At 44.1% G+C, this 27827-nt stretch overlaps 1 protein-coding gene across 1 annotated transcript in view; it reads left to right on the forward strand.

Moving 5' to 3' along the window:
- The window catches only part of RFX4 (regulatory factor X4), a 320232-nt gene that overhangs the window by 102635 nt on the left and 189770 nt on the right, over positions 1–27827 (forward strand). Inside the window, exon 4 of the mRNA XM_085652535.1 lies at positions 23252–23375. Within this exon, the coding sequence (XP_085508661.1) occupies positions 23252–23375 (124 nt within the window). The remainder of the gene's footprint in view (positions 1–23251; positions 23376–27827) is intronic.

Here is a 27827-nt window from a genome sequence, read left to right on the forward strand (position 1 = left end):
ACATCTAATCAAGTATATTAGCATCATCCAGCCTCCCAATTAGAAAAAGTGTGAACAATTATCATTGCAGCCGACATCCCATAATTCGTTTTATAATTTGTTTATGGCTTGACATCAAAGTTTTTACAATTAATATACTCAATTTGACATAAATGTATTGTTTTATGTAGTATATAAATGATAATAATCGTTTTTGATTTTTAATGGATAGAATTTGAGCTTGTGTGAGAGAAGAGAGAAAAGAGACAGATGGAAAGAGAGAAGGCTAGACAAAAAGAAAGGGAGAGAAGAATGTGAAATTATTTTGCTACAGCACTTTGCAGTCTAGAAATTGTAGTTCATGTATGTTTCCATTATAGTTATAGGCCTGAATGTCCCAGCATACAACCCTGCTTTTGGCTTAAGGACTGAAACTGGATGAAAGAGCCACACCTTACATGGATCAAGTTGGCAGCTGTGGGCTGCATTTTAGTAACAGCAGTAGATTTTGCATCAAATTTTGCAGCAGATGAATAGATGTGGAACTAGACACCAAGTGAAGAAAAGTATAGTAATTTAATGATAAATGGCAGTGTAATATTGCAATTTAGGGGTTATCATAAAGTTTTTATGTCACATATGTGTAAATCAAAAACCACATTGCTAGCTCTCTTTCCCATTAAGGTTACGTTCAAGATAAACCACTAGTCCTGTTTTGGGTGCAAACGCCTATTTGAGCATAAGACAGTATTACAGTCTGGATTCAACATTGCAGGAGTAACCAGCACCTAAGCACTGTTTGCACACCATAGCATGATTAATGTGTTATTCTCCATTTTGAATTGTCCGGCTCATCATAATCAGTGGGCTAATTTTTTTGCCCTGTTGTTGGACCTGGACCTGGCCCTTTTTGCAGGCTCATCCCCAAACTTTTTCCCTTCCTCCTCCCACTTTTCTGGCATCGTGTTTGCTAGCTTTAGGACTCTGAGCATTTTACCCTCTGTTAACCAGTGTTAAAAGAAATGTGGTAATGTTGGAAAGTTGGTTATTAGTATTGGCAAATATGTATCCACTAACACAGTCCAGGGCTCAGAATATGTCTCAGAAAAGGTCTCAGAAAATTATTCCCATGCTCAACTCTTGGTAGCTTGGCTGCGAGCAGGCAGGCTTTTCTTCAGAGACAGAAATGCCGAGCATTTAAAAACACCAATTCAGTTAATAATTAAGACACAGCACTCAATTTTATCTTTAAAATGACACCAAAACGAAAAGAATCCACCATAGGGAACCAGAGAAATTAATTTTTAAAGATTAAACTCTTTCTAGTGCTTACAAAATTAATAGTGCAACTTCTGGACATTTGGTCGCCTCTGACCTGGGACAAAATCAAAGTTTGAGGCCAACCTCGATGGAACCCTGGTCAGATACACTATGCCCTTAAGCCCCAGCTGCCGCTGCAGAGGAGAATTCGAGGCCCTCCTCCACCCGCAGGCTGCCACCTGCGCCTCATCCCTGGTGGCCAGTGGTAGGCCGTAGGTTTGTTGTGCTGTAATTGTACTGCTTCGTAATTGTTTTTTGTAATTGTATTGCCTCATTTGTTTATTTGTTTATTGTTCCTCCTTGTTCCCCGTTTTTAATTCTGTGCCCTGTGCCCTTTTGCCTTCTGTTTCCTTCGCCTCATTTGTTTATTGTCTCTTCCTCCTTGTTCCCCGTTTTTAATTCTGTGCCCTTTTGCCTTCTGTTTCCTTCGCTGTTCCTGCCCCCGTTTTCCTGCCGCTGCGTCCCCGCCCCCCACTCGCCCATTCGTCCGCTCCCTCCTCCCAGCTGCCTCCTCCCTCCCACCTCCCCTTCTTATGGCGGTCGCTGTGCCTAAGGCAAGCCTGTTTGCGCCCATCCGCACCAAGCGCCAGAACCCCTGGCCCCCGCGAACGCCACGATGCCCGTCTCCGCTACGATGCCAGCACCCCCCACACACTCAACACAGGACTCCCACACACCTGCGCAAACACACCGTTGAACTCTGGGACCTACTCGACTCAACCTCCCCAGATGTCGCCTTCCTGACGGAGACCTGGCTGAACCCCTCCTCGGCACCCGACATCGCCATAGCCATCCCGGACGGCTACAAGATCACCCGCAGGGACCGCACCAACGGAGTAGGAGGAGGAATCGCCATCGTCCACAGGAACACTCTCAGAGTCTTGATCAACACCGACGACACCCTCAGCAACACTGAACACCTGCACTTCCAGATCCACACCGATCCCAACACCACCCTCAGAAGAACCCTTGTCTACAAACCCCCCGGACCCTGACCACAGTTCATCGACTCCATCGCCGACTTCGTCAGTACACACGCCCTGGCCTCAACAGACTACATCCTCCTCGGGGACCTGGACTTCCACCTCGAGAACAACAACGACACCAACTCCACCACCCTGATCGACAACCTTGCCAACCTCGGACTCGGACAACTCGTCACAACACCCACCCACTCCGCCAGCCACACGCTTGACCCCATCTTCTCCGCAAGCTCCCAAGTCTCCTTCAACCACACCACCGAACTCCACTGGACCGACCATCGCTGCATCCACTTCACCTTCCGGAAACCCACCACGCACCACCGCACCCAACAGATCCCCTGCTGCTGCTGGAGCAAAGTCACCGAAGACCAGCTAACCCCCACCCTCGCCCGGAGCCCACCCGCCGACCCCACCAACCCCGACAACGCAATCTCAGACAGTGGATCGACGACTGCGCCAACACCCTCGCCCCTATCAAGAAACCCTCCAACAGTCACACCAGCAAGAAAGCCAGCTGGTTCACTGAAGACCTCCAGGCCTCCAAGCAAACCTGCCGAAAGCTAGAGAAGAAATGGCACCGTGTACAGACACCGGACAGCTACGCAGCCCAAAAGAACGCCACCCGCAGACACCATCACCTCATCAGATCTGCCAAAAGGGCCTCCTTCAAAGACCACCTAGACAACAACGCACACAACAGCAAAGAGCTTTTCAACATCGTGAAGGAACTCTCCAACCCCAGCTCCAACACCAACGACATCCCACCTTTGCAAGACCCGTGCGACGCCCTGGCCACCTTCTTCCATCGCAAGATCGCAGACATCCACGACAGCTTCAACGCCACGACCACTCCGACAACCACTGAGACCTCTGCCCCCACGGCCACCATCCGCACTGACCCGCTGCTCTCCTGGACCAACATAGACGACGACACATCAAAATCATGAACACCATCCACTCTGGATCTCCGTCAGAGCAATGCCCACACCACATCTTCAACAAAGCCAGCGCCACCATCGCACCCCATCTCCAGAAAGCCATCAACATCTCTTTCGAGACAGCAACCTTCCCGGAGAGCTGGAAGCACGCCGAAATCAACGCCTTACTCAAAAAACCCAAGGCTGACCCCAAGGACCTCAAGAACTTCCGGCTCATCTCCCTGCTCCCGGTGAAGGTCATTGAGAAGACCGTCAACAGACAACTGACCCGCTACCTCAAGGAGAACAGCGTCCTGGACCCGTCCCAGTCCGGGTTCCGAAGCAACCACAGTACCGAAACCGCCCTCATCGCCACCACGGATGACATCAGGGCCCTGCTAGACAACGGAGAAACCGCGGCCCTCATCCTCCTGGACCTGTCAGCCGCCTTCGACACGGTCTGCCACCGCACCCTAGCACACGCCTCCACGACGCTGGGATCCAAGAGAAGGCCCTGGACTGGACCACCTCCTTCCTCTCTGGCAGAACCCAGAGCGTCCGCCTCCCCCCTTTCCGTTCCGAAGCCACCGAGATCATCTGCGGCATACCCCAGGGCTCATCCCTCAGCCCAACACTGTTCAACATCTACATGGCACCGCTCGCCCACGTCGCCAGACTGCATGACCTCAACATCATCTCCTACGCCGATGACACCCAGCTGATCCTCTCCCTCACCAAGGACCCCCACATCGCCAAAACCAACCTCCACGAAGGAATGAGAGCTGTCGCCGATTGGATGAAGAACAGCCGACTGAAGCTAAACTCGGACAAGATGGAAGTTCTCATCCTCGGATCAACCCCCTCGGCCTGGGACGACTCCTGGTGGCCAACCGCACTGGGAACAGCTCCAACACCCACCGACCACGCACGCAACCTAGCGTTCATCCTCGACTCTACCCTCTCCATGACAAAGCAGATGAACACCATCTCGTTCTCCTGCTTCAACACCCTCTGCATACTCCACAAGATCTACAGGTGGATATCCACCGAAACAAGAAGAACAGTCACCCAGGCCCTCGTCAGCAGCAGGTTGGACTACGGAAACGCCACCTATGCAGGAGCCTCGGCCAAACTCCTGAAACGACTTCATCGCATTCAGAACGCCTCTGCATGCCTGATCCTCGACATCCCTCACCGCAGCCACATCACATCCCACCTAAGAGACCTGCACTGGCTCCCCGTCAACAAGAAGATCAACTTCAAGCTCCTCACTCAGACACGCAAGGCACTCCACAACACCAGACCAGCATACCTCAACAGACGACTCAGCTTCTACACCCCCAAATGCCAGTTCCGCTCCGCCGACCTCGCCACAGTCCCCCGCAACCGAAGAGCGACCTCCGGCAGCAGATTGTTCTTCCACCTCGCCGCCAAGACCTGGAACACCCTCCCCATCCCCCTACAGCAGACCCAGGACCTGCTGACCTTCAGAAGACTCCTCAAGACCTGGCTACTCGAGCAGTAGCAGCATTCCCCCCCCCCCCCCCCAGCGCATTGAGACCCTCACGGGTATGTAGTGCGCTTTACAAATGTTCTGATTGATTGATTGTATATTATAGGATAAATTCAACAAAACCATATTGCTGGATTTATCAATACCATTCTCCTAAGTATTTCTGCAATCCCTAGCGTTAGTTATTAATTAATAAGTTATTGCCATGTTAACCTATGTGCCTGAGGTTTTGCAATGGGGAAAACGAACTAAGCAATTTCTCCTACAACAGGGCATATAAAACATATTTTATGAGGACCCTGCTAATATCTACAGCACCTTCACCCCTGGAACACCTAGGGGAGATTTTAGTGGTACTGAACATGTAAAAATATTGTAGTTCTTCACTTTACAGTGCTCCTAGTACAAAAGTCGCTTTTGGGAAGCATTTTACTACAATGAGGGAAGTGAAATGTGCTTCTCTAGCCCCAAGGAGAACAGCGTCCTGGACCCGTCCCAGTCCCCCTCTCCCCATCCCCACCCCTGGGACACCCAGAGGAGACCCTGGAGGTACTAATATGCCAAAATGTTGTAGTTTATCACTTTTTTAGTGCCCCAAACACCAAAGTCGAGTTTGGGCACAATCTACATTTTAAAAGCCAACCTGCAACAAAGAGCTGGTTTTAGCAGTGAACACATGCACGTGCAGAAAAGCTGCTGACCTCTAAACTGCCATGCCCTATTATATTCTTGGGACCTAAATGTAGTTTCAATTCCCCTGCCCTTTTATGTACGAGGGCCTTATAGGGGAGCTCCTGTCAATCATAGGGGTACCCTAACCTATAGTGTACCCTAGTGCATGTGGGTGTTTTCACTGTATTCTAAGTGTGTTTTCAGCATAGCACTGACCCTGGGCCTGGTTAGGCAGAGCCCAGGGAATGTCAGTCAGTTACCACCAGTACCAGTTAGCAACAAATGGGGGTGCCCAGGGCACGGGATAACTTTGCAACAGGTAACATTACTTATCCACAATTTGCATATTTAATTTACTTTTAAGTCCCTAGTAAAGTGCCCTACATGTGCCCAGGGCCAGTACATTAAATGCTACTAGTGGGCCTGTAGCACTGATTGTGCCACACACTGAGTAGCCCTTTAAACATGGCTCAGGCCTGCCACTGCAGAGCCTGTGTGGGCAGTTTTAAACAGCCATATCAGCCTGGCAAGTTAACGTACTTGCCAGGCCCAAACCTCCTTTTTTATTATATGTAAGTCACCCCTAAGCAGTCATGGTCGGTGTAGGTAAGCGGGGGGTAGGGGGGACGACGGCTTAACAGATGAAGGAATAGGATTTATTTATTTAATTTCCCCTATTCCGTTGTCTGTCGACTCACCCCTTGCCCCCACCCCACTTCCTGTCTCTGAATACACGTCTGGGTTGGGTGACAGATGGGATTTGTGCATTCCCTCTAGACAGTCACACAAAGGGAGCTGGAGGTGATATTTGCATCCTGATGGTCCATCACCAGGCTGATGGGCCTTGCTGAGATTGATTGGGAGGGAGGAGCTGACACTTGCACCTGAATAGGGCTGTGCCATTCCCACACAAAAGGCTGCATACCCCCCTGTAGTGTGCCTGCCTATCTGCCCACCTATCTAGTCAACCAGTGGTTTACTTGGAAAATACATAGGACATTTCATAAATCTTTACAGGCTACTCTAGCCAATTCACTGGAGTTATAAACCAGTACCTCAAATCCTTTCTCTAGTACATCTAGATCATTCATAATACAATCTCTTTCTAACATCCTGAAAATGTAAGCCTCACGCACTGGTTTAGGGAAACGAAAAAAGGCAGTGGACGGTGGCTAGATGCTAATGCAAAATAATTTCTGTTTTTAGATTTTTTTTAACTTTTAATCCACAATCTCCCATCTTTAACATACATTGTCATATTTAAATAATCACTCCATTTAGCGGTGAATGTAGCAGTGAACTTAACAGTGGTGTTTTCAAATAAACTGAACATGGTAACATCGTATTTTCAAAATCTCTCCGAATAAGAGCAACGTTGTATACAGAAAGCAATCTGCATCATATCGCACTCCCCCCCAAAAAATGTTTTTTATTTGTATTTCTTAGCACTTTTGCATTACCTGATACACATGCTGACAAAAGCCCACGTCGACCCCTCCAGAATTGTGGAAAAAGGGTTAGGCCGCAAACTTCTTATGCAAGTTTAACCCTGGGCATTGTTTTAGGAAAGCACGGTTTATTGAAATCTATATGCATAACAACAGTCCTTTGTTGTTTTTACAAGAAATACTCAGTGTATGAGGTATATATGTATCTATACAAAACTATGTTCATCTAATTTTCCAAACCTGCTTTAACATCTAAAACCTTGTTAGTGAAATCATTGGTACTTCCATAAAGGCCATAATATCATATCCAAGAGATTTAATAAAGAAGTGTGGCGGTGTCTGACATGATGCATCACATCCTACAATTAAACACGTTCCAGGGCAGACAAACTGGAACTGCGCACTATTTGCCAACAAAACCCATGCCCGGTTGTATAAACCTAAGGGCAAATAATACTGGGTCTGCAAATTGTAACTCAGTAAACAAGAACATGTGCAATTATCACATGTAAAAACAGTACTCGACTTAAGATAGATCCCATTTTAAGAGCTAATTTTGATTCCAAATGGAATTTGCTGCATCATTGTAATCCTGATCTATGTCTGTACATCTTTTCTGATCTACTTTTTGAAGGATCCCAAGAGCAACAGCATAAGATAGAATTAAAATGAGACATACCATTTATAAAAAAGAATCTATTTTTTACTACTTTAACCATGTCATTGATTTCTTTTTATGGATCTCTGTTTTGTGTGTTTTTTCACACGTAATTGCCTAACTTGTAATATATTCTTCCTGTAAAATAATTACAGATCGATAAGAATTGTTTAAACACTGAAATGAAATGGAATGAAAAATAGGTGCTAATTTGGGAGTGTGGTCAGTAAGAAGTACAATGTTCTGCTGAGGGACTTCTTTAGCCGCAGCATATGTGATCTCATCTTTGTAGATATATATATATATATATATATATATACATACATATATATATATATATATATATAGAGAGAGAGAGAGAGAAAGAGATATATATATATATATATATATATATATATATATATTATTTTTTAATTTGATTTGATTTGTTTATTATTTGGAGAGGCATCCACTGAAGTGCAACTGAGTTTGTTTTGGCCACTAATACCAACAAAATCAATCTAGGCTTTATTGCTGTGATCAGCGACAAAAGGGTACATTTTTTGAGACGTAAAGGTATACGTTGAAAATGAAAAAATTGAAACAAGAGTATACCGCAGAGAGACAGCAGGCAACTCTGTTTTACATTCATCAAGTTTTCATCCTAGGCATTTGGTGGAAAGCATACCCTAAGGGGAAATGCTGAGATTAAAAAGAATTTTCCGCAATCATCAGGAATTACATACAGGGCAACAGGCCATCAAAAAGAGATTTTTAGAACGGAGCTATTCTAGAAAAACTATTGATACACCCATTGCGAAAACTAATACCCTACATAGATCTTATCTTTTGGTACCTAAACAACAGGCTCTGAGTTACACCAAGCACAATTAATCCCCACCGACTAATGCTAATGAAAAAACTAAAAACACTAAGAGAACATCTACTAAACTTAGAATTATATTGCCATATAACAAGCAGGACAAGGCATTAAGAAACATCATTAGGCAGAACTGGCCAATAGTCATCAATGATCCAGTCATTGGCCATTTTCTTCCACAAAAATTGTCAATTACATATAGACGTGCTCCGTCTATGAGCAATTGCCTTGTGAAGAGTAGTCCGGAGGTAGTCGAGCACAACACTTGACTTTCACAGCGCAAGGGTTTTATTAAATGCAAAAGCTACAAAGCTTGCCAATACGGGCTAAACAAAACGATATATACTTCACCGTTTGGCAACAAAGAATGCAAAATTTCCAAATCATTAACTTGCAAAACGGACTTTGCTATTTATGTGCTGGAGTGTTCTTGTGGCTTACGTTACGTGGGCAGTACCAAACTACAGGCCCAGAAAAGGATGCTCCAGCCCATACGTGCAATAACAAACCAAGATCCAACTTATCCAGTGGCCCGTCACTTCAAGGAGACACATAGCAACAACCTTGAACATTTCAAGTATTATTTAATTGATGCAGTGCCATCAAACAGAAGAGGGGGTGATAGAGAAGGGGCCCTAAGAAAGTTAGAAACACACTACATTCTGGATTTAGATTGCAAACACCCTGGGGGTCTCAACACAACGGAAGACCTTTTTACCTGTCTTCAAATCGATTTCTCCATTTTGTTTTAATAAATCAATTGTTCATTTTTAAGATTAAACTACAGACAACAGATCGTATGGGTTGGTCGAACGAAGTTGAGAGGGACAGGGGTATACCAAATAGGAGATACAATTGTACATCCGTCTGTGTATACTATATCTGTTCATTTCGGCAATAATGTATTTAAACAGGTATTATCAACTCAATGGTTCCTTATAATAAGGAAATTGTTGCTGCTACATACATAAAGAACACAGTGGGTCAAACACATATTAAAATGTATTTTGCACCAACAATTTGCACTTGCACTTTATAATAGTCATAGATATCAAACATCGACTTATCTCATTATAACACAAAGTTACAGACAACAGTCTCGTATATGACTAACAGTAACTGTATGACCATAGAGAATCACATATATCGTGTAAAATATTACGTGTATTTATGTCAAATACTTTTTAAATTATGTATTTATTAAGGTATTTTAAATAGGATATTTATGCATTATTTTGCAGTAATAATTGTGGAATTTTAATATCTATGTTTAATGAGTCTGTCTTACACACTATGATAAATTGTGTAGTATGTCTTTTTTTCTATGACTAAATGTTTTTTTACAAATTTGCACATGTCACTTTAAAAAGGAAAACAAGCATTGGCATAGCCAATAGGTCTCGCTTTTGGGAACTTATAAGTGTTTAGCCATGCAACAGTTGATGTTGTTGCACCAATGATATTGTGCTGCATAACTAAATACTTATAAGGTCCCAAAAGCGAGACCTATTGGCTATGCCAATGTTCAAAACTGTTACAAACGGGGCCTCCCAAAATACGTGTGGCCCAGGGTCCCCGACATCCTTAAGATGTCCCTGGGTGCAAGCAAACGTCCCAAGGCCTGCTCGACACTGCTAAAAAGGAAAGCCTAGGCCCGTACTCATTGGTTGGTTGTCCTGCAGCTACTGCTCCCCAGCAATGGCAGAGTCCAGAGACAGGCCCCTATTAGCTCAATAGTGACTGGAGAACTTCAACATGGCGGAGTGCATGGGGCCTCGCTGCCGGCAGACACAGACGGGCTCTTGAGAGGACAAGATGCTGTGCCGGCTTCGGAAGTGATGAGCAGCACCTCCCCTGGAGGCCCATATTTATGCGCTAGTCTTGGCACTGATGGAGCGCAGATTAAGCTGCAGTCAGTCATTTGAGACATCTGATGCCTCATGCGAGATTCAACTCCAGGAAAGCATGTGTTATGTTTCACTGTGAAACAGTTTCCTATGCAATTTTCTCGTTCTCGGCAACATGCAAAACAAAGAGAAAGAACATGCTTTTAAATGTCAGTCAGGCGGCGTTTTTACGCTCATTCTGAGGGAGAAAGCCTTAGTAGCCAAATAAGATTTATTTTATGTTTAAAGGTCATATTTAGTTTGATACACTATAAGGAATCACCTGGGGAAAAGTGTTGCTTAAAAGCAGCCTGACTAATCAAGTAAGAGGGGAATGCACTGGCCGCTACGTGTCATGAGGGCATTTCCCTGCTAGAGCCCTCTGAACATTGGGGTCAGCCTCCCCTCCGAAACAACATATTGGGTCACACTGAGGTTGTTGCATGACCAAAGAGGTCAGACAGCCGCATCACGTGACCACAGAACTGGAGCCCTCGACCTAAAACATATCAGAAGGCCCTACTATGAAAGTGGTGCGGGCGCGAGCGCCCGCCGCAGCGAAAGTGAAAGCACATAAGAACCACACTAAAGTGAATGAATCGAGATAATTTTTAAACAAGCCCGGCTTTGAAAGTGGTGCGAGCGCCCGCCGCAGCAAAAGTGAAAGCACATATGTTTCAAATTAACGCAGACGCGGCGGAGGAGGGGCGGAGGAGCGTTGAGAGAGCACTGAAAGCTGGCCACTGAAAGGAAAATGAAGCTGACGAGGAGGGAGAAGGGAGGGGGTGGAGGAGGGAACATGAATGCAATCAGTCTTAAATTCTTTGAAGAGCTAGGCTGTTGTGATTTGGAGCGTGTTGCCGCGGCTTCAACAAGAGAAAGGTTTAGCACTGCACAGGTGTCGATAGTCAGATCAACTTAGTTGGCAATCAACTTTGGCCGAGAGATCCATTGTTGCACATGGAAAATCTTTATTCCAGGGACCTACAAATTGGGAGCTGGAGTTGAAGGAGCTTAGAAGGGAGGTCACTAAGGCGCTTCATTGGGAGCAAAGTGAACAACGCAGACAGTCCACCTATGGCTACATGGAGTGAAACGGTATATCACCATATGGATTCGTTTTACAAAGTCTGTTCCCAAACACATTTATGAGAGAATGCTATTAAAGGAACACTAGGTCTATTAGTCACGACACCAGTCTGCGTTTTAAGATAGGCATGTGCAATAAATGAATATAAAATCCGTAAGAAAAATCAGGCGATTAATGCACTCGAGTGAGCTCCACACAGTTTTGAATCATCGTAAAAAGTAGCTTAGAGAATTAACGCACCTGCTGCAGAGCAGTGCCATGTCTTCACAGTTTGTGTTCTGTATAAGATAGCTGAGCTCGCTGATTTAATGCATTTGTCACAAGGTCCAGCCCAGGTGAAATAGCTTAGAGAATTAGGCAGTAACTGAAAATCGCAGCACTCAATTTACAAAGCATACATTTGAAACCCTGCAAATTTAACTTGCTTCTTTTGCATGTTCACCCGTTACTTTCGTAAGTTAACGCAAGCTAAGAGTAAGAAAGAGAATGATATAACCAGAAGTGTACTCGAATGATTGAAAATGTTTCCAGAAGTAGATGGCCACCCGTGTTTAATGGCATGGACTCAATAAGGAACGAATGATGAGAGCACAGAGCAGCATACAACGTCCAGTACTTATCAATGACGGATGGTACAGAAAGTGACGGCGGCCCAGCAATACCGAACGTGTAGGAGTTTACTTAAAATGAACGGCAGTCAAGTAGGGAGCGTTTTAGAAGTAGCCGAAAGTGAATTATTGCTCTGTAAGGTGATTAGTAGTTGCCACCTTAAAGCAAGCCACAAAATTTATGTAATTAAATTTCTCTTATAAGAGAAATTGTGCGGTTGATCTGCAGTCTGTTTTAGCCCAAAGCAGATAAGTGGAACTCCATTATTGGGATTGCCAATTTACCTTCCCCATTGAACATATGAGGTTCCAGTTAGAGAAACGGAAGGCACACCACGGGTTGCAAGCTGGTGTATATATTTTTTGGGCAGATATTGTTTACCTGACTAAGCACAATGCTTTCAACTCAATTAGCCTTCCAACGCGCGCGCGCTAAAAGAAAATTTTAAAAAAGCACGGGAGTGGTGTACGCGCGCGCTACGGCGAAAGTAAAAGCTGGCAAGCACGCGAGAATTTCAAACAAGCATTGGCTCAGGAGAACATCAAAGCGGCTGCGAAAGTGAAAGTGATCGCGATCAAGCGCGGCGCGTGCCCGCGCACATGCACTGTAGCTCTAGGCTGGCCATGGTAGCATTTTTTTAAGCCCTCACAAAAAGTCTCGCCAGACCAGCGCATGCGCTGGGTCAGGCGAGACCTAAAAATCAATGCAGCGATTGTCATGTGATCAAGGCCCGGACGAGCTGAAACGCGTAATGGCAGACGAATTAAAAAAAATATATATATATATATAATGCAGACCAACCTCTTCCAGAGAGACAGTGATTCACCTAATATGTACAACTTGTGTTACACCGTTTGTTGACATTACAACCAAAATATTGATTCACCACCTTTATTTGCAGTTTTGCCTCTGATTTGTTAACTGCTGTGGACTACAGTGTGGTGCAATGAATAGACAGCGTCATTCGTGGATGGCTTAATGAGAATGCAAAGCCCCGGACATGCTTGGGCTCCCTTAGTATTTCCTTGTTTCAACCATAAAGATTCTGTTTATGTAGAAAACTCAGCATAAGATAATGTCTTCATTGGTGCAAGAGGGCAGAGGAGGTGGAAAATAGCGCTGCATAGACCCTCAGATGGTTTCATCATCGAAGAGTTGCATGAACTAGATTCTTCGCATAGCTTGGCTTTTAAGTACTTCTTTTTTATTTTACCAGACATGTATTCCAGAGCCTTAAAGAATGCTAGCATTGCCAGCAAGAAAAATATTAATTCCTTAGAATACCATGGGACTAATTAGAAAGCAGATTGTTGGCCTGAGAATGTGGGCATCCTGCTAGAGTTCAGTGAATTATGATGTATATATCTTAATGAGGCGACTTCTTCCTGGTCAGTAGTGGGTCGTACCTGTGCAACAAGCTAAAATTGCATGTCTGTTTCTGCAAGACAGACTACTGAACAGAAGATAGCCATACAGCCATAGTTTTGAACTAACTGTAGTCGTTCTCCACCAACTGGCTGCTCACGCATTCTAAGCACCCAAATTGTATTATTTATGAAGGTGCTGTACGCTGCTTTAGAAATATGTACACTTTACATAGTGTTCCTTGTTGCCACTTGGAATATAAATAACACCTGTTCATTTCATGCCGGAGATCTACGGATATCCTGATTAAGCCAGTGTGCATACTCCAGTCCTGGTTCCCACCGCCCCTTTTTCCTCATACCCCCTTCTCTTATTTAGACACGGTGCACAGCACACCTTGTTTCCCTTGCCCTTCTTCTGTTGCTGAGCGGCTATCTTTTAGAGACAGCTTGAGAGACAAATGAAAGTAAGTCTGTGTGAAGTTCAACCATTGTGGTGGTTTCAGAGCCGCGGCCAAGACATCTTGTCGGTCACTCACTCGTCACGTTGAGTTACTAAACTCTCTGTGCAGCTATACCTTTAGGCTTACATATCAATATGGCATTTACTGAGTCATGTATTTATGTTAGCTTTTGTTGATTATTGCCATATCCCAATTTACATGAACCAAATAAAGTACCGTAGACAAAAGGCCACCATTTCTCTCTTCGTTGTTGCCGGAATTTCTTGGCCTGTTTATGCCACCAGTGCGCCCTTTCAAAAGCCCCTGTTTTTTCCAATTTGCCTGCAGAATGCTTATGTGGTGCGCCAGGCTCAGTTCTTTACAATGACACGTAGGCGGCAGCTGAAGTGAAATATGATTAAGAGGTTAAATAAAAAAGCTGGAAGAAGAAAAAAAGCGAATAACGATGTTTTTGATCATTAGAACGGCTCAGGTACAATAGCGCTTTGTCCGCCGTGTCGCGCTAATGACCACCTTTGAAAGAGAGTCGGCAGAACGCGCAGAAGCGTCGTCATACAGTATACGGCAGGAATAATTAAGCGCCGCTTTTTGTTTGCGCTGCGCCTTGTTCTGGGATGCGGACATACCAATTAGCGACCCTAACAAGCTCCCAAACGAACTACCAGGCCCTGTAAAGAGGGGGTGTTGTAAAGGTCTATATGTTTGGGAGGAACGGAGATTTCTTGATGATATCCCCGCAGAACCCACGCGGAAGAGCTGAAAGGAATTCCGCGCATTCACCTCGATATGGCGGTGGTACATTCTGTGGTCATCGAGCAGTGGGGCGGCGGGGTGGGGGCGTGGGGTGCGCTCACGAAGTACATTAATAAGAAGGAATACAGAAGGAGGTTTTTCTTCTGACATTTCAACTTTGACAGGTAGCTAATGAAAGAGCTCATCTGCCGTCCTGCATGACACATACCAGCAGCTCCAGCTATTCTGAATGAGGCTTAGAAAGAATTTTAGAACTCTTAATGGACCCTGTGAAGCTTTTTTTGTAAATTGGTATTTCATAGTATTTTCTCGCTCTGTTTTTAAATGTTGCTATTTTGGGGCACAAAAATATGATTATACTGTTATACTGGAATATTAAAACTGATTTCATATAATGGCGGCATGTCATGTGCCTGGTGTCAAAGGATCTGCCAAGATCAATGATGTCAGCAGTGATGCAACAACCTGTGGTGACTTGAAGGAGGCAAGGGATTCTAAAAACATCTGTTCGCACCAACAGTGCGCCCTGCTGTTTCTTTACGTACTCCTCGTTGAAGACCGAAACTCGCGATCTCCCGTACCCCACGGCCAGGACGACGGCTCTCCCCATCCCTCTTGCCTCCTCCCGGTGCGGAGGGTTACACAGACTCTCATGACCTCCCACCCCCATCTCAAGGACCCAGGGCCGACGGGCTCTACCCCTGCTGCTGGCAGGGACACTGCTCGCTGTCCAATAGCTAGCACCCGTTGTTCGGGGTCCGGCGTCCAGTGCCAGGCTGAGCGGATAAATATACTGTTTCTGTTGATATGTTTCCCTCCATTGCTACACCCACCTTCACCCACCCCCTCCTCCCTCTCCATTGCTGTACCGATTAACGTTGCATATTTCCTCCTTTGCTACACTGTTCCCATGTTGTAAAATATTGTCTCGATAACCAATAAAAAATAACACACAAAAAATCTGATCGTTATAGGCGTGAGGAAAATATTGATTAGCCCCAATATTATTCAACATAAAATAAATTCTATTTTTTGAATGGAACTGGGGAGGTTGTGCAAGATTGGTTTTTGTTCATTGCCATGAAAAGATGACAAGTGAAGGCTTTTAAGTGAAGAAAGTGATATGCACATGGTTTCCTAATAATAACCTACTTCCATTTTCCTCAAATCATCAGTTCACGCCTCTGTTTCAGAGACTGCCTTTTACAGGAAAGAGAGAGGTAATAGCGAAGCTTTTCCGAATTCCCAGGTTTCTTCGACTGCCTAAATTGAGGCATTTTCCAGTTACTTTCCAGATGTCCCAAACTGGCGTTTAATTTTTTTGTGAGCAGGTCTCAACATGCCACCTAATGTGGTGGAGCACATCCACCCACGGTGAGCAAGGGTTGGGCTAGATGGGCGAGACAACCACACTCTTTGAACGGGGTTCCTGGAATAATCCCTGTTGAAGATCCGGATGTAGACCTCTGAAGAAAGGCTCGTAACAGGCTGGGGGGTCTTGTTGAGACAGCATGGTTCCCTAAAGTTGATTTAAAGAAGAGTGTTGCCAATGTTGATTACAACATAAAGATAATGACAAAAGAGGCAAGCAAGCATGATACACATTGCTAATAGCAGAACTGAGACATAGTAGCTGCACTTAGTTTTGCTCATTTTAGTTGGTAGATGTGTATCCCATGGACAATCTGAGCTGGGCCAAAGCTCATGTGATGTCCCCTCATGTAATGTCATTAGGCAATCAAGGTGACCTTGATTCTCGTGTAGGGCTTTAAAAAAATGAAACAGGCATACTGCTATGTGGTAGTTGCCTCCCCTCTCAGGGAACTAAAAATACAATTTATGAATCCCAACGCAAGTCCATACTAAGATTTGTGGGTTACCCACATTTTTAACAAAAACTACTTGTGTGAATATTCGCTGGCCCCTCCCTCCCAAACAAACTCTTCTGATCCTAATCAGGAGTTTTTGGTGTTGAGTAGGTGTGTTGCAGGCTTATGACATGTAGAAGCAGCATTCATAATGTGGAATTTCAGCATTTATTTTTTATTATTTACACCTCCATAAGTTCTTTTTAATTTCCTTACTTTGCTAAAAACTTTCATCCCCACAAAACTACTGGCCTTGTATCAGAGAAATGGTGTCTATATTTGCAATGTTTTTTTCTTTAACCTATGACACACTTGGTATATTGTCCTCAGATTTTAAATCCCTGTTCATTTTCTTTGTCTACTCGCCTTTATACATTTTTTTCAATGTATCTCTCGTTTTCTCTTCCTGTTTGTATTGTTGACCCTGTCTCTTAACTCCTCTGTAAATTTTTCTCATCACACAGCATTTTTGTCTCACACCTGTCACTTCCTACTCAAAAATCACGTTGATCGTCATTTAGACACCGTCAGGCAGGCCTACTAGACCCAGCCCATAGCAGATCACCTGCCACATTTAGAGTCAGTTCATTTCTGATGACAGTGCTTACGGCGTAAATGAGAAGCATTTTGCTAGAAATGAAAGCTGGGCCGGCCATCATATTGTGGCCGTCCTCACAAAACATTTTTTGTTTTCTTAAACAAACCCCCAAAGTGTTTTTTTTCTTTCTTGAGAAACAAAAAAGAGTGGCCTGACATGCATGGAATTCCATACTTGTGCACTGGGGATTAGGGTTGATTTTCCCTGCCCGGATCTGCCGTGGCATGCTTGCCAGACCCTGGAAGTAAAAATCTACATTGAGAGGCTCGTCCTACATAGGCACGGTCTGCCGGCACATCGCAGGCTGGAGCCCGCTGGCAGAAGGACCTCTGCCAATGACTGACTGCCAGTAAAGCTGGCAGAAGTGCCACTGGTAGTCAGTCAGCACTTCATTCACCTCAAAAATGAGGAGGGGGAGCTACGCATTTGGTGAAGCAAAACCACAAGGATTTACGTCAGGATTTCAGCCCAACTCTAAATTACTCCTGTGGTATCTTATTCTTCTTCCATTAACAAACTCAACGTAATCTTTATCTTCCATTTTCTCGTCTGTTGTTCCTTTTTTGTTCCCCCTGCTGTAACCCTCCTGTAAATCAGATTGCAGTTCAACTTCTGTTTCTCCTCCCAGTCTCATCTCACCTCTCCCCTTAGTTTTTTAGGTCTCGCCTGACCCAGCACATGCGCTGGTCTGGAAAGACTTTTTGAGAGGGCTCCAAAAAGTGCTACCAGGCCAGCCTAGACCTACAGTGCATGTGCGCGGCTGCGCGCGCCGAACTTGACGCGAGTACTTTCACTTTCTCGGCCGCTTTGATGTTTGATCGCAATCGCGATCACTTTCGCGGCCGCAGGGCCACTTGGCATAGCCAATAGGTCTCGCTTTTGAGACCTTATAAGTATTTAGCTATGCAACTGTTGCATGGCTAAACACTTATAAGGTCCCAAAGGCGAGACCTATTGGCTATGCCAATGCTTGTTTTCTTTCTCATTAGTTACTTTCTCATGTCCACCATTTTACGATTTGCTGTCTCTGTCTTGTATATCTGTGAATTCATGGTTGTATGCTTCCTTGCCTTCTTTTATTCCTCTGTAATGTGTTTTACCCATTCCTCAAATGTTGTCTCCTCATTCCTACATTTCCTCTTGTTTATTTACTTTTGTGGCTCCTGAACTTTAAGAGAGTCACTTTTCCTTTGCCCATGTGCAATATCAGTTGCAAACAAGCCTCCCTAGGCCATTGAAAACATAGGAGAAGTTAGACTGTGTAACAGTAAAGCTACATGACGCTTGCTGACACTGCACCTGACTCAAAAGATCTTTTCAGTATTCCAGTGAAGAGCATTAGCGGTGAACGACAACGCATGGAACAGACTGAACATTTCTAAGGTTTGCAATGGAAGGTTATCCAACATTGCTAGTAATAGAAATTGATTTGCTATATTATTTTCGAAGCCTTTGTACAGCCCATCTGACAGAAAAAGGTTTACACAGAAAGGTTTACAACTCATGAGGATGCAATTGTGGGGCCTATTAAAATGGCAGTCGGAAAGCCTCCGACCTTTGGTCGGAGGCTTTCGTACTGCCATCGTCAGTTTCAATTCCGACTGGCCAATAAAGATGCAGCCCGTCGGAATATAAACCGGCCAGTCATTCCGGCTGGCTTCCGAAGGGCTCAAGAAGCCTGTTGGTCAGTCTGAACCCGCTTGCAATCCCAAAGGTCTGTCCTTTCTACCCTTGGGATTACGATGCACGGTCTCTGGCATGGTTTCCATGCTGCTCTCTCTGACATGGAAACCACATCGGAAAGCGTTTTTGAGGCCCCCAGCAGGGCCCCCTTGTGTGTGCGGCCTCCGGTTGGAGGTCGAGGGGACACCTATTTTGCCCCTCGTTGATCCCGGCACCCTGTGGCAGGCACCGCAGGGATGAACCACACCTCCCATTTCCCTATGGGAGCATGTGTTACGGCCGTAATGCATGCTCCCATAGGGAAATGTAGGCATGCGACCGAACAGTGTTTGTGTTGGTCGCATTCCTAATTAGGCAGTCGGGACCGCCAACCGGGTGTCGGTCGGTCCCAGGACCGAGTCGGCATCAGGCGGAAGCAATTCCGCCCGACATCGAAATCGAACCCTAAGTCTCCTCAAATACACTTTATGTGATGCCAATTCTGGAGAGGAACATGGTTTGCTACGTGTCCTTCCTTGTAGACACATATGCATTTCTAAACGATCCAATATGACCTCCAATTTACCATGGCCAGATCTCCCCGAACATATAGCCTAGTTATTCAGTATAGAGCAAGCGGCCCCTGGCAATCTAAACTTCATAAACACACCTTCTGCAACGTCCTGTGCAGCCAATTATTTAGAACAATTGCTGTTCCAAACACATTTTGATAGTAGCCCATATTTAGTCTCGATGAAGACCCCAGAACTGCAATGACAGCTATAATGTATTGATAACGTCAGAGAGGCTTAACCGATGATGTCCATCTGAACATTAACATAAATATATACAAAGAAAAAAGGATATCCGTAGCAGAACACCTCCATCTCCAGAAAGATCGCTATATAAAATCTATTGTGTGCATACTCATTGGGTCCATAATATGTTGGAAAAGTTACAATGTGTCACCTTTCCTAAATGTGATAAAGTACAGACCCTATCGGTAACAGGTAGAAATGTTATTTTATGTCTTGTGTTTCACAATACATCACTGCTGTGCACCTCAATCTCGCAGGAGCACGCCTTCGTTTTAGTTTCATCTTTCTCGCCATAGTCTTAATAGGGTAGTTGTCAGTCAACTGCAGTAGCATCTGGTGGATCCTTGTCTCCTGTGCACTGTGTAGCCTAGTTATCATTTAAAGCAACACTATCCATCTGAAGGACAATGGAGGATGGACTCAGGTTTCCCGATAAAATTAACCATTCATGATTATCGTTGATCCCCTAGCCACCTTTGGAGCAGACATTGCTAATGCAGCCCTTGAAAATCAGTGGCCACCATGTTACAGGATTATCTGAGTTTTTTAGAGTCCCTTCTCCAGTGCTGGATGATCGGTGCTGGGTGTCCAAATGCTGAGTGGTCAGCACTGAACTGTTTTCTTTCCATTACTTCTACTCCACTATATAGAAGCTCTAAATACTGCCTAATGCGGTACTGACTCATCCATCTAGATACATCTAAGTCTCATGCATCGCCATTGCCTTTTTGAATGGGTTTGGGGCAGTGGCGTAGGAAGGGGGGTGCGTTGGGTGCAGGCCACCCCGGGTGTCATCACTGAGGGGGTGACAAAATGGCAAAAATATGTGTTTTAAACACATTTTTGCCATTTTGTCAAGCCGGGGGTGAAAAGTGTCATGTAATGTAAAACGAATTTATAGAGCGCACTGCCACCCATCAGGCATCCTGGCGCTAAAGAGGGAAAGACAGTAATAAACAACTACGACATGAGCAGGAAGAGGTTAAACTCTGGGAAAGAGTCAGGTTTTAATTTGTTTACGAAAGGATAGAAGATCTTTTATCTGTCGCAACTCCAGGGGTAGCTTGTTCCAAAGTCTTGCAGCGGCAACACTGAAAGCTTGTTCCCCCAGCTTAGCTCTTCTAGTCAGGGGTACTTTCACCCAGTTAGCTGAAGATGACCGTAGGCAGCGGCGGAGGTGGGGGGAGTTATGGGGGGACATACCAGCAGAATTTACTCTGCAATGGTATGGGACCCAATCCATGCAGTGCCTTAAACACAACGCAGAGGGATTTAAAATAAATCCTCTGTACTATGGGAAGCCAGTACAGCTCCGCAAGTGCCTGAGAAGAGGAGGATTGACGGGGGCGTGTCACAGCCAGCTTGGCTGTCATATTATGAATTCTCTGCAGTCTCCCTGTTAGAAACTTGGGAGATTCCAACAGTAGTGAATTACAGTAATCCAACCTGCTCAAAATCACGCTCCTAACTGCCAAGGGGCGTGTTTGAGCAGGGAGCTGAGGAAGAATCTTCCTCAGAATCCTAATAAGAGAAAAGCAGTTCCCCACGATTTTATTAACGTGTGTTTCCAAGGTCAATTTCTCATTAAATGAAACTCTCAGATTGCAAACTGCCTTGGATGGTAGCAATAGGGGGTCAGCAGGAATGGGCCAGAAGTCGGCCGGAAGGGAATAGGGCACTCTCCCACCCTCAGTACAGAGGATTTCAGTTTTATCTGCGTTAAATTGCAGAGAGATGTTTCTTAACCAATGAACCACGTTCTGCATACATACATGGAAGTTCTCCAATGAAGATGACTGTTCTCCCTCCAGTGATAAGATCAACTGGGTGTCATCTGCATAGTTTACTAGGCCTATGCCTGTTAGAGTTAATAATATCCACCAGGGGACGCATGTAGACGTTGAAAAGAATGGGGCTTATTGCAGAGCCCTGCGGCACTCCATGGTGGATTTTGGTAAGCTTGGACTGAAAGGGAGGGAGAGCCACGGCCTGACATCTATCAGATAGATATGAATGAAGCCATTTCTGTGCCAGACCAACTACCCCCACTCCTTCCAACCGTTCCAGAAGGACCTGATGATTGACTGTGTCGAATGCGGCAGACAGGTCTAATAGGATCAAGAAGGCATGTTGACCCTTGTCTACACGCAAACGAAGATCATCCAACACGGTCAACAGGGCAGTCTCTGTCCCATGCTCCGGGCGGAATCCAAACTGAACCTCATCCAGTAGATCATTTGCCTCCAGGAACTGGGAGAGTGCCCTGCTCACTTGGCACTCAATGATCTTTACTGGATATGGAAGGAGTGAAATAGGCCTGTAGTTTTTAAGCCAGGCTGGGTCGAGTGAGGGCTACTTCAATAGGGGGGAGACAACCGCTTGCTTCCAGCAGGAGGGAACCATCCCACTATGCAGGGATTGATTACACAGCTGTCTAAGTGGGGGAAATAGTTCAGATCCAAAGGCTTTCCAGACCCTATGTGGAAAAGGGTCTAAAGATGAGCCGGAAGAGACCCCAGCAGCGATTTGCTCAAACACCTCAATAGAAGGTATATCAAAATGATCTAAAAGAGGCATCTGAGCTGAGGCCTTCCTCATCACTCTCGGGTCCTCCTGCCCATCCTGTGGGGGGCCAGTAGTTTTATCAGCCATACTGTTCTCTTCTAGCCCTTCAATAATTTTACTAATCTTATTATCAAAGAAGACAGCTAGGCTATCACAAAGTTCCTGCGTGGGGAGGACCTTATTTTTAGTGCAAGCCGGGTTGGCAATATCGTTCAGTATTTTGAAAATGCATTTAGAGCTATTAGGGGCCTTCAGAATTACATCTGCGAAGTACTCAGCTTTGGTAGAGACAATACTTTTCTTATAACTAGAAATGTTCTCTTTCCAGGTAGCTTTGTCTGTATCAGAGTACCCCTTCCTCCATTTCCGCTCTGCCTGTCTACAGCCCAGTTTTACATTTTTCAAGGCAGTATTATACCAGGGCGCTGAGGGTTTACCATCTCTTCTAATCATTTTTTGAGGGGCGATCTGATCAAGATGGTCATTGATGTGTGAGCAGAAGGTGACATAATTATCCTACACCTGTTTCCCTGGATCAAACAAACCTTCCAGATGGAATACAGGGGAAGAGCTAGCTTTCCTCAGCAGGACTTTCCAGTCCCTGCTAAGAAAGCATCTTGTCTCCTTCTTAACAGTATCGTTTTGTTTAATATCAAACACATCAAATTTTATCAGGTGATCAGACCAACCAACCGGAAACACTGAGGGGGGTGACAAAATGGCAAAAATATGTGTTTTGAACACATACTTTTGCCATTTTGTCAAGCCGGGAATGATAAGAAATTTTCTGCACCTGGTAACACCTGACCTTGTTACGCCACTGTTTGGGAGCACCCACGTATAAGATTACCCTATCTATGGGTTCATGGATTCGGTATGTGGCGCTAACAGTTTCGTCACAGGCCTCCTCTGAGACATAACATGGATGGGTGGCGGCAACACATTTCCCTCTAGAAACATTGTCAAATATGTTACGTTAATTGATTTTGTATAGCGCATGTTCACCATGGGTTTCATGGGGCACCAGAGCACACCTCCGTTTAAAAAAAAAAAATTATGTTGAACAGTCTGCCAATTAGTATAATAGCACCTTGATTGCCATGCCTCCTAAATGAAATGTGAAAGAGGGCCGCCATTCCTTTTCGAACGTCATGTCAAATTGTGGGAATTGCTTGTGCTATAAAAATAAGTATTGCATGCAGTTTATGTGTTTGTTTTTTTATAGGCTGGAAGAGAACTACGAGATTGCAGAAGGGGTGTGCATTCCCAGGAGTGCTTTGTATATGCACTACTTGGATTTCTGCGAGAAGCATGACACGCAACCAGTCAACGCTGCAAGTTTTGGGAAGGTAAGTCCTGTTATACAAAGGGAAAATAACACACTATGAAAAGTGTGCATGTTGCGCTTCCATCTTGTGGGCAAACAACCTTTTTGTTTTTCCAGTCATAAAATAAAATGAGTATTTTGTACATCTGTTCACCCGGACACTGGGCCTAGTTCTTAAAGCACTGTTAGACCGAAGTTATTTTTTGGGCAAAATTCACTACTTTGCGCCTTTGCATTTCCAATCTTAGGTCACAGATTTTGTGTCCATGAACTTTCATGTGCAAACTGTTTTTCAAAAAGTGAAAACTTCACCACTAAGATGTAATTCCAGCATTTGCAAATGTAACAGTGTAACAGTAGTAGTGGGTTTTTGGATGGGTTATGTGTAAAAATTAATTAACGCCCACAAAATTATACATTTGCGGGTCTTCGTCAATAACTTGGAGGTTTTTTTCCACGTGGGAAGTGTTTCACACAGTTATTTCCGTGAAAGGAAAGGGTAATTGTTTTTCTAAGGTGGTAAGTGGAAAATAACCCCTAAATGTTTGTTAGGGATGTATGGAAATAGGTTTATCAAGAAGGGCAGATATTTCATCTGGAGAAACAAAAAAGTTAAATGTGAACTTTAAAATTTACTTTGCTTTCACGTCTCCATTTCCTTTTCGAGTGCATTTATGAATTTTTCCTGTTTCTCTTTGTGAATCAGGCCTACAGTCGGGGGGGGGGGGGGATGGGGTGTCAGGACAACATTTATCAAATAACAATTTTTATGCCCCAATCAATTCAGATTACTACATTCGACCTTAGCGATGGCACGGTGAGCACACTATTTAAAACATGGAATGTGACTTAAAACTGTAAGTGTAAGATTAATTGAAAATCAATGGCAGAAAAAAATCTGGAAAACATCCAGTATTTGAATTTTACCTGTCTGTTTAAAAGTTCTGAAGTGTTTTAAATACATTATTAATGTTGTTGTGGCGCAAGATCCTGTACATTTGTTTTGCATTATATGTCAACAGTAGAAACCTTCAACTAATTGTTCGATGGGTTCTAACTGTTCCTCGCCTGTGTATTAATCCCACACAGATTGGGGAGTGACAGATGCTCATCTTTGTTACCCATATAAATATCAGCAATTTGTGTTTATCCACTAAACAGGAAACGGAAATCCGTATATAACATGCAGCAACTCATGTGTAGTTCACCGAATTTACACATTCAAATCAATAACCCAAAAAGAGGGGAATGTGAAAAGAGAATGCCACTCTTGTAGTCCAACCTCATAATACAATCGCTACAACTCTCGATCTGTTTTATTTGACTAAGTTAAAATAGTTATGATAAAATGGCATTTTGTTAAGAATTGGAAGTGACATGCACCCCACCATCATATAAAATCCCACATTTAGATAATACTGCTCAATCTTAATCGCCTATAGTTAGCACCTGTTGTTTGATTATACTATCTCTTGGTTATATTATGTTTTTTCATCTTAATATCCTTTAATTCAATGATGCTGTTTAACCGTAATATTCACATGACTATCCAAATTCTGGCTATTCTATTGGATTTTACTAGAACACTAAAAAACTGAAAGTTGAATCAAGTGCTGCTATTTGATGTATCTACTTCTTCCAAATAGTTGCATTGTAGTGTGCAACACATTTGCCTGCTGTTCAATGCATTTCAATTCACAGAGAGCTGACCCAAAAACATGCAGGCATGGTTGCTGATAAATATGTCAAAGATCGGTTTACAAAACGAAATGAAGCAAACTCTGCGGAAACCCAGACAAACTGGCACACAGGCTTTGCCAGGGTGGGCGGCCCTCCTGGTAGATGGCAGCTTAGTGGTTCCAGAGTTTGGCTGCCAAGGCGGCACAGGAAGCCAGGCACATCTGCCCTCATGGCGGTTTATCTTGGCGGTGCAGCTGTTACCACTCCAAAGAAAGACCTTATTTATGCTGTACACTCGCATATCGCAAATTCAGACAGAAGGCCTTTGAGTACATTTCACAAAACTAGAAGGGCATGTTTTCCACTTCATATTCATTCTTAAACTTTCCTTGGCTATTTGTTGCAGCAAGACGAACACAGGTTTGGTCTCTCCCAATGCGTAACTTTTCACTCCTGATATTTTTCCTAGTTATAATGTTTATTATTTCGTATAATCCCTACAAATCAAGCAGTACCCGTCCACCTGTTATCCAATGCAATATACGTAACAGTCTTTTATTATTAATCTGAAATTAGAGCTATGCCTAAAAAATGCAAAACATTAATTTAGCATGGTCATTTTTCTAATTTCTCTTTCAAGATATTTTCCAGGCATTATTCTGTTCCTGACAAGACTGTATTTTATTTATTTATTTTATTTGAGGTTCCTATTTAGCACTGCTCTGACCATGGGACACTAGTGCTCTTTACATAGTAACAACCATACCTGATACGTTCAAGAGCTCCAATTGCAGAAAGAGTGTACAGGTAACAATTAGTTAAAACAGATTATCCTTGTGTAATTTGTAGACTTTACTTAAATGCAGATTATTTTAACACATTTAATTGTGGACTTCAACCCATTTTTTTGTTGTTTAAACATTTTTTATTGTTTTCTTACCAACATACCAATACAATTCCCACAAGAGCACCAACAACTCACCAGTGAATATTACATACGACATTTCAACCAGTTATGCATTGGAGAAGTTACCCTCCCCGCTTGGGCCCCCCCTCCCACTCCCTCCCGCAACCCTTGTCAGTGTGCCCCCGTCTTCCTATCCTCCCACTGATGTGACCCTCCCTATTACTATGCATGCATGTAGGGGTATTCAATCCTGTCTCTGTCCGCTTGGGCATTCCCCTGGCTCAGCCGCGTTGAATGTGTCCACCTACCATAGTGACCCCTCTCCTACTCCCCGCTTATCACATCCCCATGTCGGTCGGGTATGCCCCCCTCTCCCATGTTTTCTGACATCAGCCCCTGAAGTTCAACCACCAGTGACTCCCATGCACGGGCCGTCGCTAACGCCTTTTCGTCGTTCCTCCTATGCGCTAACTGCAGGCGAAGTGTGCCCTCCGCACCTGCCCATTTCGCGAACGCCGTCCTCCACCTCAGAAAGCTAGGCCCCACCCTTGATTGTGGACTTCAACCCATGATGAACATTTAGAGTCTGTAGACTTTGTGTAGACTTTATTTAACAGCATAAAAAATTAGAAACACAAAGCTTGCACCAGTAGAAAAGGAAGAGCTTAAAACATTAGAGGGAATATTGAAGCAGGATTGTATATTGGAGTTATTTTTAGACTTCAGAGGCTTTGATTGACTGATAAAGTCCAACATCTAGAACCCTTCTACACCAATGATTGGTCTCCCACCTTATGAGCTACTCAGGAGAGAACAAAAGTACTCAGTGAACAAATGCTCTCAGAGCAAGCCAGTGGCCTCAAGTCAAAATGGACCTATTGGGATCCCTCCTAGTACAAGGGATTTGAAGACACTGGAGCAATATAAGCCACACGACTAGAAGGGGCCAGCAGGCCCTCCATGGCAATATCATGCCAGATGGGAAATTGTTGACCTGATGTTTTGCAGGATTTCGACTGCTTCAACTGAACCTCTGATAAAACAGGCTTCCCATTTAGATATTCAGGAAGCCACTTGGGTTAAGACCTCATCTAAAATGGAAATCTATGTTTTTGTCACTTCCATTGTAATCTGCTTTCTACTGTCTAGAGCATAGTTTTCCAAACTTTTTAGAACTATGGCCCACTTTTTAGAAAGACTAACTTTCACGACCCACCTAACTTAAATGGACATGAGGAGGGGCATTTTTTTAAATTTAACTAAAGCGTCATGAGGTAGCGCACCGTCATTTACAGACAGCACATTTTCTATTGAAGTGGCCACTAACTTTGCACAAACATACTATTTTACTTATAAAACTATATTGCACACAAATTATCATGATTAGAAATCATGTTTCTGTGAGTATTTATTATTTGTGCATCACCAAGTAAAGTGTCTTAATTTGTTTTGTGCCCATTAAAATCTTTGTTTCCGGCACACTTCAGAATTACAAAAAAATGTGCTTAATTTTTCCTTTCCCTAACTGCTGAATGAATACAGTTCATTTACAGGTATCTACATTTTGTTGTGTGTTGCAAAAAAAACATAACATCACACTTTCCTGTATTCCAGCAAGATCATCATATAATTCACTTTAACAATTCCTCTCGCTTTGCAGTCAAGAAAACTAAACACCAATCCCATAAGCAGCAATTTGTCAGAAGCGATTTAGCCTGTCATTTGACCTCTGCCTTTAAAGAACCAAATGTGACTGATAAACACAGAATATAAAGGAATCTTTATTTATTGCTTGGACTTTTCTGAACCACCAAACCTCAGTTTGCGACCCACCAGTGGCACACAGTTTGGGAACAACCTTTTCTTGACAGAAATAGCTCTCTTGCC

This window comes from Triturus cristatus, chromosome 4_1, assembly GCF_964204655.1.
Source record: "Triturus cristatus chromosome 4_1, aTriCri1.1, whole genome shotgun sequence".
NCBI lineage: Eukaryota > Metazoa > Chordata > Amphibia > Caudata > Salamandridae > Triturus > Triturus cristatus.